The 18,685-nt window shown below is 34.6% G+C and overlaps 1 protein-coding gene across 5 annotated transcripts in view; it reads right to left on the bottom strand.

The window, feature by feature from the left end:
- The window catches only part of DIAPH3 (diaphanous related formin 3), a 464,837-nt gene that overhangs the window by 208,649 nt on the left and 237,503 nt on the right, over positions 1-18,685 (bottom strand). For all 5 annotated transcript variants that reach the window (XM_069467186.1, XM_069467187.1, XM_069467188.1 and 2 more), the window contains one exon: positions 3,771-4,010. In XM_069467186.1, the coding sequence (XP_069323287.1) occupies positions 3,771-4,010 (240 nt within the window). The remainder of the gene's footprint in view (positions 1-3,770; positions 4,011-18,685) is intronic.

Below are 18,685 nucleotides of genomic sequence, written 5' to 3'. Positions count from 1 at the left end.
ATTTGTATCTTTTCACGAGGGTCATGATACCAGGTCCTTAAGAGACTATATACAATTTTGGGGAGAGTGGAGGCAAAGAGAAGGAGGGAGAGGCATGGTTTTAAAAGAAAGATCCTCGTTAAACTAATTCTTTCATTTGTTGTTTATAAGAATACTGTTCACCACATTTTTTTTATAAAGATACACAGGTGAAATTTCTTACGAAGTTCAGCCTTAGCTAATCAGAGAAAACACTGTTTTTGGCTTACGAAGTTTCATGAAAATGTTTGCATGTCACTTTGGCCAGCAGAAAGTCCCACATCTATACGTTAACTTTAATTTTAAATTCTAGTTTATGTTTATCTGACATGTCATGTTTCACTTTTATATATATATTTGTCATATGTCACATCAAATCTTTGGGATATAAAAAAGTAAATAAACCTTTTCTCTCTGAACTCAGAGACATTATAATTAGCCATCCCGATTACAAATGTATCCAAAGATATAATATAGCTCTTAAAATTAAACTAGAATGTGGTTAGAACTAAAGAGTCATGTATTTATTTCAAAACAATGCAAAGTTAATAATTTAATATAAATTTTCATGCATTCTTCATACTTGAGCTAAATTTATAAAGGCCATTTAAAAGTAAGGATTTGGGATATAGAATGTTAAGTGTCATATAATTACCCAGCGTGTTTTAACAGATTAAAATATTTCCTGTCTTTCTACTGTCAAATAAATATGGAATTCCTTGTGGAGAGGTTTATCATCAAACCAAATGCTTTATACTCAGTGTGAAAATTCAATCACAATTGTCAAAGATCAAGCTGCTACTTCTGATAACAAACATGATGAGATATCATCTTGTTCAATATATGCTTTCAACTTGACATGTAGGCTAATAAAAAATATGAAGTTGTAGTATTTATTTTGTTTCTTGCACAACAGAAGGCTCCTATGAGGAATGATCAAAATACCCAGTCTCATTGCATAAAAATGCAGTCAACTCTTTATCTGGAGACAGACTAACTGGTTTGAAGACTAACTGCAGTAAAAGAATAACAGCATGCATTGCATTCACAAAAGATTTTAAAATTACTATACATCAGTGATTGTATCTCAGTGAAAGAATGTCTATTTATTTTCAACTACAAAATAAACATAAGACACTACATTGTGTCTTATCGCAACAAGTTTCATTCATTTAACAGCTATTTATTGAGTATTTACTATGTACCAAGCACTGTATTAGGCTACTCCACTTTATTAATCTGAACTAGTCTCCTGTCAACAGCTCTCCTAAGGGGAAGGCATGCAGCCAACTTTTTGTGAGTCAACTATACTTCTGAGATGCAAAACTTAAAAAGAACAAAGATACTTTCGCACTAGGAAACAAAGCCCAGTAGATTTGTAGATGTGGACTTAACTTCTCCCCTACCTTGCTCCTCATCCTGTTTTTTTTTTTTTACTTTGCCTCCCTTCTCAGGGAAAGCCTGAACCTGGCAGTCTTTTTTCTCTACTTCTTCTTCAGCCTCCAAGTTCATAACCATCAGGCCCTGAAAAATTCCCCAGATGTTTTCAAATTTGTACACTTTCCTCCAACCCCTCTACCATTCTATCTCAAACCCCTTTACCATTATCTTAGCTCGGAACTCCCATCATCTCAAACCATCACCATGATAGCTACATAGCGCACACTCAAATATTTGCTAAATAAATGAATAAAGCAGCTTCAATTACATGCCCTTTAAGATACTGAAGTAAACAAGAGGACAGAAATAACAACTACAAAAACCACACTGACTCATTCCCTTTTGAGTAGCCACTTGAGACCTGTCAGTAGCAAAATCTCCCTCAGCTGGCTAAGCTAGACACCTGGGAGTTATCTTTGATCTCTCTCTCCTCCACCTCCCACGCTACCTTCCCCATCTACCTTCTTCATTCGATTTCCTCTGTCACTCTCCTAGGTCACACACTAAGTGTCAGCCAATCACCGAACAGCTCCCCACTATGACCCCCTAACCCAGCACTGTCCAGTGGGACTTTCTGCAATGATGGAAACGCGCCATATCTATGCTGTCAACAGGTGTGACACGGAGCATATGCGGCCAAGAGTGACTGAGGAACTACATTTTTAATTTTATATAAATTTTAACTAATTTGAATTTAAATAGCCACATATGTTTAATGACAATAGTACTTGATAGTGCAGCTTAACCTTCTTCCATACTATTGATAGAAACATCTTCTTACAAAACATCTGATTACATTACTTGCCTTACAGACATGTCTCCATAAAATCTCCACCATTAGGTGAGTTAATCAAAGTTCTTCATGACCTAGACCAACTCATCAGCTCAGTCCCATTAGCCCCACTTCTTTCCCATCTAGTCTCCAAAGAGATTGGCCCACTCAAGTGTACGCACACATGCCACGCTCTAACCCCTTATGCAAACTGCTGACTCTCACCCAGAATGCCTCCTCCTCTCACAGAGCATCTACTCATCCTTTAAGATCCACCTCAAATTCTTGCTCCTCTCTGAATACTTGACTACCCTCTTGTAGCTGACCTAGCCTCTCTGTCTTAACTCTGTTGCCTGACTTTGTGTACATGGTTTCGTTAAAGCACTTAATCATAATTAATGGTTTACATGGGGAAAATGAGTCCCATGTATGCCAGGGAAATATTAATCACATACATTAAAAAGATAATCTAGCAAAGCATCTGACACAGGATTTCACCCTGAGTAAGCATGCAATAGATGTGCAAAGTCCTCAAGATATGTTTTAGGAATCGAATCAGCTATGCTAGGGATCTTAACCAAACAGAGCAGCCTGAGAAAACAAGAGAGGAAAACAGAAGGATGGAGATGAGACAGTGGAAAAGCTGACACGATACCACTAAGAGGCTTACGTGAGGGAAAATGTATAAGAAAATTCATGAAAGCCCCCAGAGAATAACTATTCAGTAAACTCATAGCTAAAGCTGAACTTGTTTCTCACCTTCCTTCCCTAACTGGCAATAGTAATAATCAAATTCCTTAATCAGAGAGTGTGGCTGTTACGAGGTCAAGAACAACAGAAAGCTTTTCTTGTGATGTGCAACTGAGAAGAATTTGTTGTAAGCAGATCAATAGCACTATTACCATGGCCCACTCCTCAGGAAAGAGCTTTGTTATATAAAACATTGAACATATTTTCTGTAAGGAAAATCAACCCGTGGAAGACCAAGGAGAAGAAAATTTCTAAACTTACCTCTTTTTCATATCCTCTAAAATTACCTTTAGATAGAAACATTTCAAAAATCAATGACATCAACGTATGTTTATTCCTAATATAACCATTTCCTTTTATACAAAGTCTGCTTACAAAAACTATGCAGAGAAATCTTTAAATAGTTAAAGGTAAAAATTTTAATGGCATGCCTTAAGCAATACTCAATATATATACCACTGTATGCAGGTATCTGAACTGAATAAATATTAAGTTTAAATAATATTTTGATGTTCCATTTCACTGATTTGAGAAAGCATAGGTTTACAATATAATTTTGTTATTAAACAAAATCCTTCAGTTGGATTTGCAGATCAGAGAAAATTAATATTTGGATTTAGTTCAGAGGTTGAGTAAATTAGCTCAGTTCACTCTGGGTTTGAGTTCATGGTTCAGTTCAAGTTCCTGATAATGAGCACATCAAAATAAAAAATATTTAAATAATGTAATCAGGGCTGACATTTAAGAGTAAGTGTTCAGGCAAATATGTGTTTTTAAAAAACAAACTCACTTTACAGAGAGAGCTAAGGTTAAATCCGAAGGTTTGAGCATTCCGGGAGCCAGCATTCATGTAGTTTCCCATTAGCAGTACAAGTTCCAGCAACTTGCTAAAGCTTTTGCTCTTCTTTATCTCCTCGCAGGCAGTACTGACAGCCATGATGTCAGGTTTGATGTTGTTCACCTGCTCTTCAAACTGAAGCTTAAAGAGAATAGCACTGAGCCGTGGCCGTAGTCGCTTCACATTGCTCATCTGATTGAAAAGAAAACAGCAGATTTCCTCTAAAATGCATGGTATACTTTAGTACTGTACGACTGCAAGTAATCTGGGATGATTTATTGGTATGACAGTACCAAGGAAGCAATATGTCTCCTAAAACTGATAGCAGGAAGACAGAAAAGCCTTGCTTGTTTTTGTAAGGAATCCAGAGTCGTCCCTTAAAACCAAAATTAACAATTCAGATGCTCAATGAAAAGAAAGCTTTAATTAAATGATAAAATTTAATTAAGTAATAAAGTAAACAGTTTTTAAAGACCAAATTTTAGAAAGGTAACAGGATACACAAGTAACAAATTACAAAGCATTCATATCATTACTTTGAATAATTTTTGTTCCATACTGCAATATACTGGGTCATGTTTAAAATATATTCAGAAAGGTCTAAGGAGGGTTTGTTTTCCTCAAATAGCAATTGCTGGCCTCAGAAGCCCTGCTGACTAACAGTATGTGCTAGATAGAGGGAGAGTAAATAGGTCCCAATTTGTACTAAATTGACTTTCTTCAGAAACACAGGAAAGTAGAATGACTCCTGACACATACTAAATTAGCAGAATCAGAGGTAGGAAACACGGGAGTAGCAGACGACAGAAGCAGCACAAAGCCACAAATCTATCATATGCCAAGTTAACCCTATTTGGGACCCTGGGTTTGTCTCCTGGGCATGTAGGGGGTTACAGTGTCGAAAAGAACAAAGCAGTCTAAGTTCTTGCCTTTATGCTTACTCCCTGTGCTATATTCAGCACATGTTATGTACCTGTAGACACAACTGCATTTAAGCTAGATATGAATTCCTTGCCTTAGGGATTTGAGACTTAAAACAAACTGAAGGGGCAGTAATAATAAAATTGTTGAAGTTCAACAATTATTGTGATTATCAAAAGCAGTTTGAGGCAAGGTCAGGAAAAAAAAAATAGTGATAGAACACGAAAGGGTTAAAAGAGGGACTAGTTCTCTTAGCTACAGACCCTAAAGGAAAGGCTAAAAAACATCACTATATAAAGCTTATAGGATGCCAAATAAAGTGAAAATCATAATTGTTTAGGACACAGAAATCTATCTGCTCAAAATATAATAATGATTGTTATTTAAAATATACTATACAAAGGCTTATTATACTTCAATGTGATATTTATAGACACTGTCTTAATGACTTAATATAACTCATCTAACAAAAACTAAGCAATAAAGAATTAGCTCTTGGTACACTCCTCTGAGGGAATATTTTCAGATGGACAAACTCCTTACAGTGACTGAAAAGTTCCATCATCAAATAATATAAACAGCTAATTTAAACCTAACATTGTCCCTAGCCACTTAACATGTTAAATGTTTACGTGTAATCAAGATTCTAAGAACTCAACTAATGTAGTTAAATAAGAAGTCTGTTCTACAAAGTACTTTAAGGAATATCTTCAAATTTCCCCATCTAAGAAAAATAATTTCTTTTCTCCTACAAGAAAGTAAAGACTGTAAGCTCATTAAGACATTTTGAAAAAGTAAGGAAAGAACCACGTATGGTGGCTCATGCCTGTAATGCCAGCACTTTGGGAGGCTGAGGTGAGAGGAACACTTGAGGCCAGGAATTTGAGACCAGCCTGGGCAACAGTGAGACCCTGTCTCTACAAAAAATAAAAAAAATTAACTGGGCATGGTGACTTGCGCCTGTAGTCCCAGCTGCTCAGGAGGTTGAGGGGAGAGGATCCAGGCTGCAGTGAGCTATGATCATAGCACTGCACTCTAGCCCGGGCAACAGAGCAAGACCCTGTCTAGAGGAAAGGAGAGCAGAGAGGAGGAGGGGAGGGGAGGGGAGGGGAGGGGAGGAGAGGAGAGGGAGATTACTAAAGGTTTTATAGAGTAAGTTTAAGCAATATAAAATTGTAGAAAGACAAAGGGAGGCCTTTTCGAATATCACGTCTTTCTGGGCATGAATCATTCTTTTTAAACACTGTATCTCTAGCACACAAAGTAGGGTTAAGCAAAGATTACTTCTCATAAAGACATTTGATTTGTCTTAAAATGTATTGTATGCTCCCAAATGTATTCACTTCCCTGGACTTCTTTACTCTTAAACATTGTAAATGGCAGAGATCCATATTAAATTGGTAATAATAATGCTCTGTTACACTTAATATATCCTTTAGAATAGTGACATGAACAAAAGAGCGCTCACATTTTGTAGTGTGTGTATATTTTTTTATATATATATATATATATATATATATATATATATATAGCTATGGCCATTCAAAAGGTGTATAATGGGCTCACAACATCTATTTTCAGTAGGTGCCCTTATTCATGATTATGAAGTCAGGTATTAGGTACTTTGCAATAAACATAAGAAGAAATTCTCCAGTACTCCATGCAAAACATTAGTATTACAAAATACATTAATTCTAACATATATTAATGTACTACTTTCATGCACAAAGAGAGAGAGAGAAAAAAGCCTGCTTAAATGCTTACATTTTACCGCCCCAAAATATGTTAAAGCTCTCTTGCTGACAAGCTAACCATATGTAGCCAGCATAAAGTAATTAATTTTCCTAGAAAAATATAACCTAGATTTATATGAATAATGAGTCTATCTGGCACTAGGGACAGGTACCTTGAAAAGATAGAGTAAGTCTATGATGTAATGCAGAACAAAGTGCTACAAGTTCATGAAAAACCCTGACAAAGCAAAGTTAGGAAAGGTAACCTAAAACAGAGCTTCGAATGTAATTTTTTAAATAGATGTCCTTTACATATTGTTCTTTCTTCCAAATTTAGATTAATTAGTATTCTGACCATTATTAAATAAATGTATTTATTAAAATACATCCTGATAAGGATACTAGAATTATGACTTGTCTGCCAAAGACTAAGCTGAATGTAGAAATGAAGAGCTGTGGTGCTCAATAATATTCTGAATGGCAACAGAAAGTCATGTTTTTCAAGGATAATTTTTTTAAGAGACAGGGTCTTACTGTGTTGCCCAGGCTGGAGTAGAGTGGCATGATCATTGCTTACTGTAACCACAAACTCCTGGGCTCAAGTGATCCTTCCACATTGGCCTCCCAAAGTGCTGGAATTACAGACGTGAGCCACTATGCCTACTGGTAATTTTAATTTTATCAACTAATTTATGGGGGAAAAAATAGAATCACTATGACTTTTTTTTATGACAACTTTGTTTAACACCATATCTAGTTCTCCTTGCACAGTTTCTTTCATAAATAGGAAGTTGTCAGAGGTGAACTTATTCAAACTTGAGTTTATTCTACTATTCTACTATACAGATTTATGTAGAGTCACCTCAAAAGAAATTTTAGTAAATGTTCCATATCATTCTTATTCTTCCCTTAAAACCATTATAAAACTAACCATTCATTTAACTTACTTTCTAACAGCACAATAACCAACCGATTGAGAAGTTACTGGATTCAGTTTACACTCCAAAGCTTTAATTCACATACTTTGTAAATACCTAATTATAAGGAATAAAGGAACAGCATCTCAGGAAGATTAAAGGACTCCTTTAAGTCACATGGCTAGTAGAAGCCGGGCCTACAGCTAACTTGCTGCTAACCAAATGTCCTTACCACTCGGAGCATCACAATGGGGAAATTAATAACCACAATTTAAAAACTATCTGGAACTCAAACTTTTTCTACTGTGTTTTCTTACAAGTAAGAATTAATTTTAATTTCCCCACAGTAGTTATTAGGTAACATACTATGGAGAATGACCCCGCTATGAGCTCTGCCTGCTACCTGTACTTTCTGAACTATTTCTTTCTTCTCTCCTTACTATAACCAACTGCTTCCTATTGTGCTGAATTTTTAATACTTTTCCAGATCTACTTTTGTTATTCCTCCACACTGCACTCTCCACTCATACTTCCCTATTAGCTAATTCTTCAGTTCTATGATAAGCAAGCAGAATGTGAAAATACAAATGCATCTTTGTGAAAGACAAGAGAAAGTACTTTGAGAAAGTAGTGTGATTTAACACATTGACTGTCACACTAGAAAAAAATTTTTTTTCCAGGGGGCCACAGTGTTTTATTACAAAAATAGAATAAAAACTTCAAAAACAAAATGATCCTTTCTAATTTAATGAAAAATGTGTTATTTTTATTGTTTTCTGTGTTTTTTCAATAAAAAAGTAATTTAAAAGCTTGAAAATTAGTAATGTAAAAAGTTATTTCAAAACTTGAAAAATAGTTCATAAGCGTAAAGTGTTTTTCTTGACTGGTCAGGCTTAAGTGTACTTTAAAGGTAAACGTAAATAGAAATGAAATTTATTGACTTCTATTCACTTAATCCATGTTTTTAGAATTAAATTGTCAATATTAATTGTAACAATAAGAACATCAACAAGTAAGATTTTTGCAAACCAACTGCAGGGTTTTGCCCAGGTTTTCCTTCACAAGGCTGGGGCTCAAAAGTAGCGTGAGTTAAAAACAACCTACATGGCAGTTAATGTGTTAACACTTAGATCACTGAACTAAGACACTTAAAAAACTTTTGAACCTGATTTCTCTAATGATATGAAAAATATCTTTCACTGTTAGCAGCCCAATATGTTCATGATCTCCAGAATTCTCAGAAAAAAAGTTCATTTCACTTGGAGAAAGGCTTCAAAAAACTAACTTAAAGTGCCTTATGTCTGAGTAGTACTAATATCAAAAATGTTTTTTAAAATAAATGTGCTATTATCATATTAAAGCTGCAATACTAAAATTACTTAAGTAAACTATACAAGAGCAAAGTACATATGATACAATTTTTACATGTTTTATAGGAGCAAGGTAAAGCCAAGACTTGTACAAAAAATATTTTAAATAAAATGTATATTCCTCTACCCAGTAAAGAAATAGTTTATAGACATCAGATATTGCTTTACCTTTGTTTATAAATTCTTTTCAATTCTGGACCACTAACAATTTCAGAGGAGGTCCAAATGAGTTCTGCAGATGCTCAAAATTTGCAAGCTGTAAAGCTATGAATGGTAAAACTAGAGAGCAAAGAGATTTCCTTTTTTTTTTTTTTTAATTTGGCAGTCTTAGCAAACAATCTTAACACATAAGTTTCATATCTGTTGAATTAAAAACTGGCATAAAACCCAGAACCATATTAGTTTTTCAAATTCATTCATGCCTACTTCTAGAAAATCCCCATCCTACCATAGAAAACCAATGTTTTAATTTCTATCACTATTGCTTAGTTTTGCATGTTCTTGAAATTTATATTAATAAAACATTTAGTAAACAGTTTATATGCCTGCCTCTTTCAAAAAAATAACTTTGAGATTCATACACATGTAGTGTGATTCAGTATTTCATTTCTTTTTATTAGTGAGCAGTATTTCATTATAAGAACATAACAAAATTTGTTTATCCAATTTCCTGCTGATACACTTTGTTTTTTGCCAGTAGTAGAGCTAGGTAGTGGGTTGAGTTGAACCCACTTAGTGGGACCCACAAAAAGATATGCTTAAGCCTTAACTTCTGATACCTGGGAATGTGATCATATTTGGAAATGGAGTTTTTACAGATGAAGTTAAGAATCTCAAGCTGAGATCATCCTGGATTTAAGGTGGGCCCTAAATCCAATGCCTGCAGTTCTTAATAAATGAAAGGGGAGAGGGAGAAAGAACTGGAGAGAGAAAGGGAGGGATGTGAAGGTGGAGGCAGAGAGTAGAGTGATGCATCGAACACCCAGAAAATACCAAGGACTGTTAGCAGCTATGAGAAGCTAGGAGAGACACATGGACCAGATTCTTCCTCAAAGCCTCTGGAAGAAACTAACCCCGCCAACACCTTGATTTATGACTTTTGGCCCCCAGAAATGTGAGAGAATAAATCTCTGTTGTTCTAAGTCACCAAGGTTGTGGACATTTGTCACGGTAGCCCTGGGAAACTAATACAGGCTATTATAAATATTCTTATGTATTTTAATTTCTAGTAAATATCTAAATGATACAGTGTAAATGCATACTTAAGAAATTGTCAGACTGTTTTTACAAAGTGGTTTATACCATCTTACATTTTCTTTACCAATGTATATTTTATTCTGGAAGTGTTATATTTTATCTTTTCATGCTTAGGTCTATACTCCATTCCTTTAATTACTCAGGATGCTGCAATGCAGGAGTTAAGATTCATTTTAGACCACAAGACATCCAAGTTTTGAAACACCATTTGATACAAAGAAATTTCTTTCCTCATTCAAAGACCTTGAAGGCTTTGTTGAAAGTCAAATGACAGCATCTTTGTGGGTTTATTTCTAACTTTCCAGAAGTTTATTTGTATATCCTCAAGCCAAAATCTTTCTGTTTTAAAATAAAATCAGTAGTCTAAGTCCTTTTGTTCTTTTTCAAAATGGTTTTGTGTGTTCTATGTCCTTTGCGTGCTGTATGAATTTTAGTAACTACTTGTCAATTTCTGTAATAAAACCTGCTGGTATTTTGATTGGGAATGTGTGGAATCTATAGATCATTTGAGGGAAAAATGAAATTTTAACAATATTGAGTTTTCTAATCTATAAGCATGGGATGTGTCACCATTTCTTTACAACTTCTTTAACTTCTCAGCAATATCTTACAGTTTTCAGTGTAGAAGACTTGCATATGTTTAGTGAAATGTAGCCCTATGTATTTTTCACTTTGTGATGCTGTTGTAAATAGTACTATTTTAAGTACATTTTCCAATATTTTGCTGCCTGCAAAAAAACAAAAAAACTGATTTTGGTACACTGACCATTCTATGACCTGGCTAAATTCACTGGTTGCCTCTATCATAGACTCCATAGGAATTCATATAGACAATCAGGTTAGTTTTTAAAAAAAAAAAAAAAAAAAAAAAAAAAAGCATACTTCCTCTATTTCAATGTATTGGTTTTTTATTTATTTTTTCTTATTATATAGGTTAGAACATACATTATAATACTAAAAAGAAGTAATGCAAATAGATACCCTTGCCTGGATTTCAATCATAAAAGACAAAGCATTTACTCTTTTATCACTAAGTAAAAGTAGAGCCCCAAGTTTTCCACAGATGTCCTTTATCAGGGTGAGGAAGTTTCCTTTCTAGTTTGCTGAGAGTTTTTATTATAAAAAAAAAAGGTTGAATTCTGTCAAATGCTTTTTATGTTGTATCTATTTAAATAATTATCATTTTTCTCATAGGTACCTGGTATTTCTTTTCCTGATAATATCAGTAACTAATTAATTTTGGAAAATTAAACCAAATCAACCTTGCATGCCTGGGATCAACCTCACTTGGTCATGATATACTCTCCTTTTTATGCCTGGTAATATTTGGTACAGAAACATTTTGTGGCCGGGCGCGGTGGCTCACGCCTGTAATCCTAGCACTCTGGGAGGCCGAGGCGGGTGGATCGCTCGAGGTCAGGAGTTCGAGACCAGCCTGAGCAAGAGCGAGACTCCGTCTCTACTAAAAATAGAAAGACATTATATGGACAACTAAAAATATATATAGAAAAAATTAGCCGGGCATAGTGGCGCATGCCTGTAGTCCCAGCTACTCGGGAGGCTGAGGCAGTAGGATCGCTTAAGCCGAGGAGTCCGAGGTTGCTGTGAGCTAAGCTGACGCCACGGCACTCACTCTAGCCTGGGCAACAAAGTGAGACTCTGTCTCAAAAAAAAAAAAAAAAAAGAAAAAGAAAAAGAAAAAAGAAACATTTTGTTGCTAACTTTTGCATCTACGTTTATGCATGAAATGAGTTTCTAACTTTTCTGTAGTATTAATAGATTCCCTTCTTTCATGCCTGATATTAGTAATTTGAGAATTTGATTTTCTTTTTCAGCAGTTCATTTTCTTTTGGCTCAAAATAATTTCTCCTTTGGCCCATTAGTAGTTTAAAAATATGTTATGCAATATTTAAACAGTGAGAGATGTTCTATTATTGTTGTTCTTTTAATTCTGTTGTAGACAGAAAGCATACTGTTAGATAATCAATCTTTTGAAAATTACCCAGATTTATTTTATATTCCTATATTGTCTACCTTGGTGAATGTTCCACATGCATTTGAAAAGAATGTGTATTCTGCAGTTGTTGCAGATAGTGTTGTATAAATATCAGAACAAGTTGGTTGATAGACTTGTCTTGATTTTCTAAATATTTACTGATGTTTTTTGGTCTAGTTTTTTGAGAATTTATTCAAAGAGGGGTATTAAAGTCTCATTATGATCGAGGAGTTATCTATTTTTCCATTTAATTCTGCCATGTTTTGCTTCATAAATTTTGATGTTCTATTATTAGTCATACATATTTAAGATGATTATCTCTTCCTGGTGAATTATTCTTTTTGTCATTGTGTAATGACACTCTATTTCTTATAATATAATTTGCCTTGAAATATACAGTCTCTGAAATATATATACCCATGATACTTTTCTTATGCTTTTTACTATTTGTTTTCCATGTGGCCTTTCTGCTTTTTTCCTACTGCTATGTTGTGAATGTTTGTGCCCCATCCCAAACAGGTACGTTGCAAATCTACTCACCAGTGTGATGAAATTAGGAGGTAGGGCCTTTGGAAAGTGATTAGATCATGAAGGCAGAGCCCTCACGGATGAGATTAGCACCCTTATAATAGAGGCCCCACAGAGCTTCCTTGCCCATCCACCATGTGAGGACATAGCTAGAAGATACCATCTATGAATCAGAAAGTGAGCCGTCATCAGACATGGAATCTCCCAACACCCTGATCTTGAAATTCCTAGCCTCCAGAACTGGGAGAAACAAATTTCTGTTACTTATAAGCCATCCAGTTTACAGTATTTTGTTATAACAGCTCAAACAGACTAAGACATCCTCTTTTATCCCTTTCCTGCTTTGTGTTAATCAAGTAATTTTTAGTATTTTATTTCCTCTATTGGCTCCTTAACTGTAATCTCCTTTTATTATATTTCCCCTAGTTGGTCGAGAACTAACAATATAAGTCTTTGAAGCCACATAGCTTTGAAGATTGCTCATTCTTATTTTATCAGGCAAATTAATCACTGGGTGATCACTTTAAGTAGTATAGGCTTCAATTTATACTTTGTTAGTGTAGCTCTGTGGAACCTAAGAGGTGTTTCCCCAGCCCGTCTAACTTAGTGGAACTCGATCTCAAATTGTCTTCCTTGAGGAGTTTGTTAAGACTTCATGTAGGGTTTGTTAGGGTGGGTCTAGAGTAAGTTTTTCTTTAGAGTGTGGTCCTCCTTCCTAAAGCACAATCTTTTCCTTATTTAAGAAAATGTCAAATATGTTAATGAAGTGTTAAGAAGATCTCTCTGTTCTGGCAGAGCCAAAAGTCCAATGCCCCTTGGTAATGCTGGACCTCCGGTATCTCTGTTCCACTCTCACCCTGTAGCAGCTGCTACCTGGCAAGTCTTTCTCAGTGTAGGAACAGCCCAGCCCCCAGGAACAGACTCAAGGGAGCTCCCACATGGACTGCTGGAGTCCCTTTCTGCACAACTCCTTCCTTACTAGTGCCCTGCCCTGCTCATACCAGCTGTTTCACTAACACAAATTCTGATCTCTGGCTCCTCAGCTCAGAGAGACCTACATCCTCTGCTAGAACACACCCCTCTCTGCTCTAATTGGAAAATTGTCACCAGGCCAAAGGCAGGGTATTCATGAGATTCATAAATTTCTTTCCAATCAAGGATGACAGCTTTTCTCTACCAGTTGTCCACTATCTAAAGATAGTTGACTTGCATATTTTGTCTAGTTTTATCATTGTTAACAGTTTACATATCTTTTGTTAAATTTATTCCTAAGTATTTTAAGTTTTTTATGTTACTGTAAATGGAATTTTTTAAACTTTTATTATGACATCATTTCAATTTTTAATATACAAAAAACCCACCCTTTACCAAATGAACCAAACTGTTTACATTTTGCCCCATTTGCTTTATCATACCCACTCAGTCTCTTCCTATTTATACTTTTATACATATATGTATAAGGTGGTGTCCACAAGTTTTTCCAATATTAAGTTACAATTTGTTCCTTTATAATTACTAAGTAATTTATGGGGAGATGCTTTGGCATTATGTAAGTAATATGTATATAACCTATTTTCATCACATTTTCACATTTTTATCAATGGGGACAGCATGCTGAGTAGGAAAATACCCATTACAGAATCTACTCAACTTGATTAAAACTGAACTTTATGGATCCTTCCAGAAACAATGGTACCTTCAAGAGCATGACATAAAACTGCAAATGAACCAGCATATACCTACAATAATTACAAGTTAAGCCACAACTACAACAAAATTGCCTAACTCTACAGTAATTTAGTTCCCTAAATCCAGCCTTACCTTTCCATTGTTTCCAAAGTAGTCTTACAAGAGTATATGTAGACCAACATTATGAGATTTACAGAGTACAGAAAAATGCTTCCCAGGCACTAGATGATAGATCTAAAAAGCAACCTTAAAACAATGTTGTTTGCAAAGTGATGAATCATAAGAGACCTTTTTGCTTATAACTACAAAATGCTTTAGGCTTTACTTCAAATGAATGATGCATGGCTAGTAATTACTATGTGACTATAATGATGTTTTGTTTTGTTTTTCTAAATGAAAGAAATTAAGCAAATTGTGCCATAAAATTTCAATACTACATAGATGGTCTGACTAGAAAGCATCATGTTTCTGTACCAAAAAAGAAAGAAAAACCATCATAAAAAACAAAAACAAACAACCCACAATTCTATTATGGACTCAAATGCCCCACTTTTTAGTGGGAATTTTGTAGGGCAGTGGAAATTTTAGATTTAAAATCTCAAAGTAGAAAGAGAAAAAAAATTTCCAAAATTTATTTTTGAATTAGCAACAATTTTAAGTTCCTATTTAAACATTCTAAGTAATTTATATCTATTATTAACTCAAAGTTAATCTTCAAATATTAAAAATAAGTTGCTCCAGTAATGAAGCACACAGAAACCACTGCTAAAAGCAACTTCAAGGACAGCAGACACCTACAGTAAACAGAAATACAAGAGTAATTACCAACATAAGAAGTGAAGTATGGCCTCAGTGTCACAAAAGCATGTTTCATTGCTGAGCTGTAATATTTACTCTTTGAGTGAACAAGTTACCTCATGTAGGTAACAGCATGCCTACTTCTGGAGTTATATGAGAATAAGATATAATTATTTATTCATTTATGTATCAAATATTTATTGAACATTTATTATGTGTCAAACACTCTTTTAGCGCTTGGAGATACATAACGAAAATTAAAAAAAAAACTGATCCATGTGGAGTGTACTATATATAACTAAGCAGACAGAAAGGGAAAGAAAGAGATAGAAATACAATAGAACAGACAAGATCATTTTAGATAGGAGTATGTGCTATAAATAAACGTAAGGCAATATGGATAGAGAATGATGAGGGGACCATCATTAGGATGAGTACTTCTATGAGGAAGTGGCATTTGGGCCAAAGAAGAGGAAAAATCAAGAATAAAGGCAAACCTGAACTGGCAACAAGAAAATAAATATGGATGAAACAGTGAATAAGATGGGATTGAAGAAATAAAGACTAGATCATTTTAGAAATTATTGTGAAATTAGCAACCATTAGACGAGCCAAAGAGAAAACTGAAAGAATTCGTTGACACTAGAAGAAATGTTAAAGCAATCCTTCAGGTAGAAGGACAATGATTCCAGATGGAAGTCTGTATTTACACAAAGAAGTGAAGAACACTGGAAATGATATATAAAATATTTTTAATAAAGAAATTTAAAATATACATATATATACACATATACACTCCAAACCCTAAACCAACCACAAACTCTAACCACTAATACAGAGAAACAAAGAATAAGTGTTAACAAGTGAACCAAAAGATAAAATGGAGTCATTAAAATAATCAATCCAAAAGGAAGTAGAAAAAGAATACCAAAGAATAGAGGAGATAAACAGAAAACAAATAGTAAGATGCCAGATTCAAATCTGGCCGTATGAATAACCACATTAAATGAAAATCATCTAAATATTCCAAATTAAAAGGTAGAAATCGTCAGACTGGATAAAAAAGCAAGAATATGCTGCCTACAAGAATTGCAGGTTAAAAGGAAAAGGATAGGAAGAAATAAATCGTGCTATCACTAATGAATATAAAGCTGGAGTGACTATATTAGTATAAGACAAAGTAAGTTTCAGAAACCATTTGAGTATTTTAAGCTTGGAAGTAACATAATCTCATTTAGTTTTACAATAAGAGTTCACTAGTTGCTATGTGGAAATAGTATATTCAAAACATGAGGCACCGGTCCTGAATAATCAACAAATAACAAACACAAAAATATATATGTTAATATATTTTTGAACTTGTACAGCATCACCATCCCTAAGATTATATCTTTTCTCAACAATATTGTTCTAAGATTAATAACCACACTTTATTCTACTTTAAATTTGGCTTTGCATTGCTATTTCATTAACATTTATGAAACAAACACACGATAAGCATGGCAATTCCTGCCTGACTTTCAGAATTTCATTAACAAAAGAGGGATTATGAGAAATCATTAAAATACTATAAACACGATACTTACATTCAAGGGTCTCTTTGGCTAAATCCTCTGAACTTGTAAGTGGTTAATTAATTACATGTTCAAGATTGATCAGTGGACCAGGTTAAGGTCAGTTAGTTACAGAGTAAAAGGAAAGCTACAGCTGAAGGTAGAATTCAAACAAAAAATATAACACAGTCAGATTCTTGAATGTAATTCCAGCCAGCTTTGACCCTTTTATAGCTATCTTCAAAAGCTGATATCACAAGTGGACACTCAAGTTTTTGGTGGTATTTTGGGGAGACAGGGTCGGGGTAAAGGAGGTATAGATAGTGCCATAGGAAAAGTCCTCTATGTTGCAGATTAGTTTATTCAAAAATATTAAATAAGAGGGTCTTTTCCTATAATACTTGTTAACTAACTCATCTCAAACAATAACTCTGCCAAAACTCTTAAATGATTAACCCCTTACTTTTAATCTCATCTATGCCATTTTAAAAATTCTTACTTTCTCTGATGTCAGAAATATTAATGACAAAAGTGTTTCTGTGTTTTACCCAAACATAAACCTATTAAGAATGACATCTTGCTGCATTTCTTTGTATTGATTATTTGTAGTTTTTATTCTCTATTTCTACCTTAGGACAAATAAAATTCATTCAGAAACTTAAGAAATAAATTGGTGGGCTTTCAGAAAGTCACTCTAATGATTTAGGCACTTTGCTGTGGATAGGGGTTCCAGGGGAGCTACTAGGTGTTTGGGTTCTGCTTCGGTTCAAACCATTGATTTAGTGGGTGCATTTTGAGAGCATTCAGATCACATTACTGTGATACATTTTTCAGGCCACTCCTCTGCTCTTCAGTAATAAAGCATGGCCATTGCTTTTGTCTGAAGATGCCAGGGGGCCAGGTCTGTGGTCTGCAATTTAAACAGAATGGGAGAACTATGTGGATACTAAGGTATGGGAAGACAGAGGAAAGCGCTAAAGCAGAGACAGAAGATAGAATTTGGGCAAGGGACGTATAACTAATAAAGAATACGGTTGCAGCTAAGACCCATGGTCATGGAAAAATAAGCAGAAAAAGTAGTCTCTAACTGGTAAGAGAGATAATCATTAAAGCCAGCAGTCAAAATTATAGATAATTCCAAAGGAAGTTATAATAATTTGGTAAGAAGGAATTGAGACCATAGCAGACAAAGTCCCTCATAGGAAAAAACAGAAAAGCAAAGAAGGCTCCCCAAAAGTGCATAAAGTATGAGAATAAAGACAGAACAACAGACAATTGAGCAATAAAGGAAAGCACTGTCATGACGCGATTCACAGTTTTCTCTTAATTACATTAAAAATATAGCATGCTTTTGAAAATCCTGGGTCAGAACTTAGGAAAAACATAAATATAGTACCAAAGAAACCCATAAGATAAAGCTGCTGGAACCTTAAATTCTTTCAGAACATACTAGCATTCAACTGACCAGAATGATGTAGGCGCTTTACTGTGAGTAGGGGTTCCAAGGGGAGCTGCTTATAAAGGAAACCCTGATAAAAGAGGCTGGAAAGACTTTACTTGCCCACAACATAAGACTTCAGTAATGCCACAGAGCTCACTATAAGGGAAAAAAAACACATAATGTGACAATAAAAATATTGACACAATAAACATTGACCTAACTACAATTTCAGTATTAAGCCACAGACTATGAGAATCTTTAAATAAATTAAAATTTATGCCACCAAGTCTTGACTATTTAATGCATAAATGGAAGTCATTGCACTGTGAGTGGTACAGTACAAGCACACACAAAAAGAATTACCCAACAGGTAAGAATTTGGATAAATTCTCAGATTTTCCTGGCAGATAGGAATTTGGACAAATATAGTAAGTCAAATGATTTGGTAGTGGTAATGTTGGCAGTATATAAGTTAATAATAGCTTTTCATTAAAGGGGGAAAAATCACCTTGACTATTTGGTATCCCCTCTTCTAAATTCATATAATATCTGGAGTTAGATACAAAATTGGTATCCTTGAAAAAGAAAGAAAAATAGCAGTAATAATGGATAACAGTTGACTTTCAGGATAGGGAACTTGATCCAATGTTAGAGGGAAGAAAAC

Source organism: Eulemur rufifrons, chromosome 4, assembly GCF_041146395.1.
Source record: "Eulemur rufifrons isolate Redbay chromosome 4, OSU_ERuf_1, whole genome shotgun sequence".
In the NCBI taxonomy this organism is placed as follows: domain Eukaryota; kingdom Metazoa; phylum Chordata; class Mammalia; order Primates; family Lemuridae; genus Eulemur; species Eulemur rufifrons.
The sequence above is the reverse complement of the archived record's forward strand: the minus strand, read 5'-3'. Positions and strand labels throughout refer to the sequence as shown.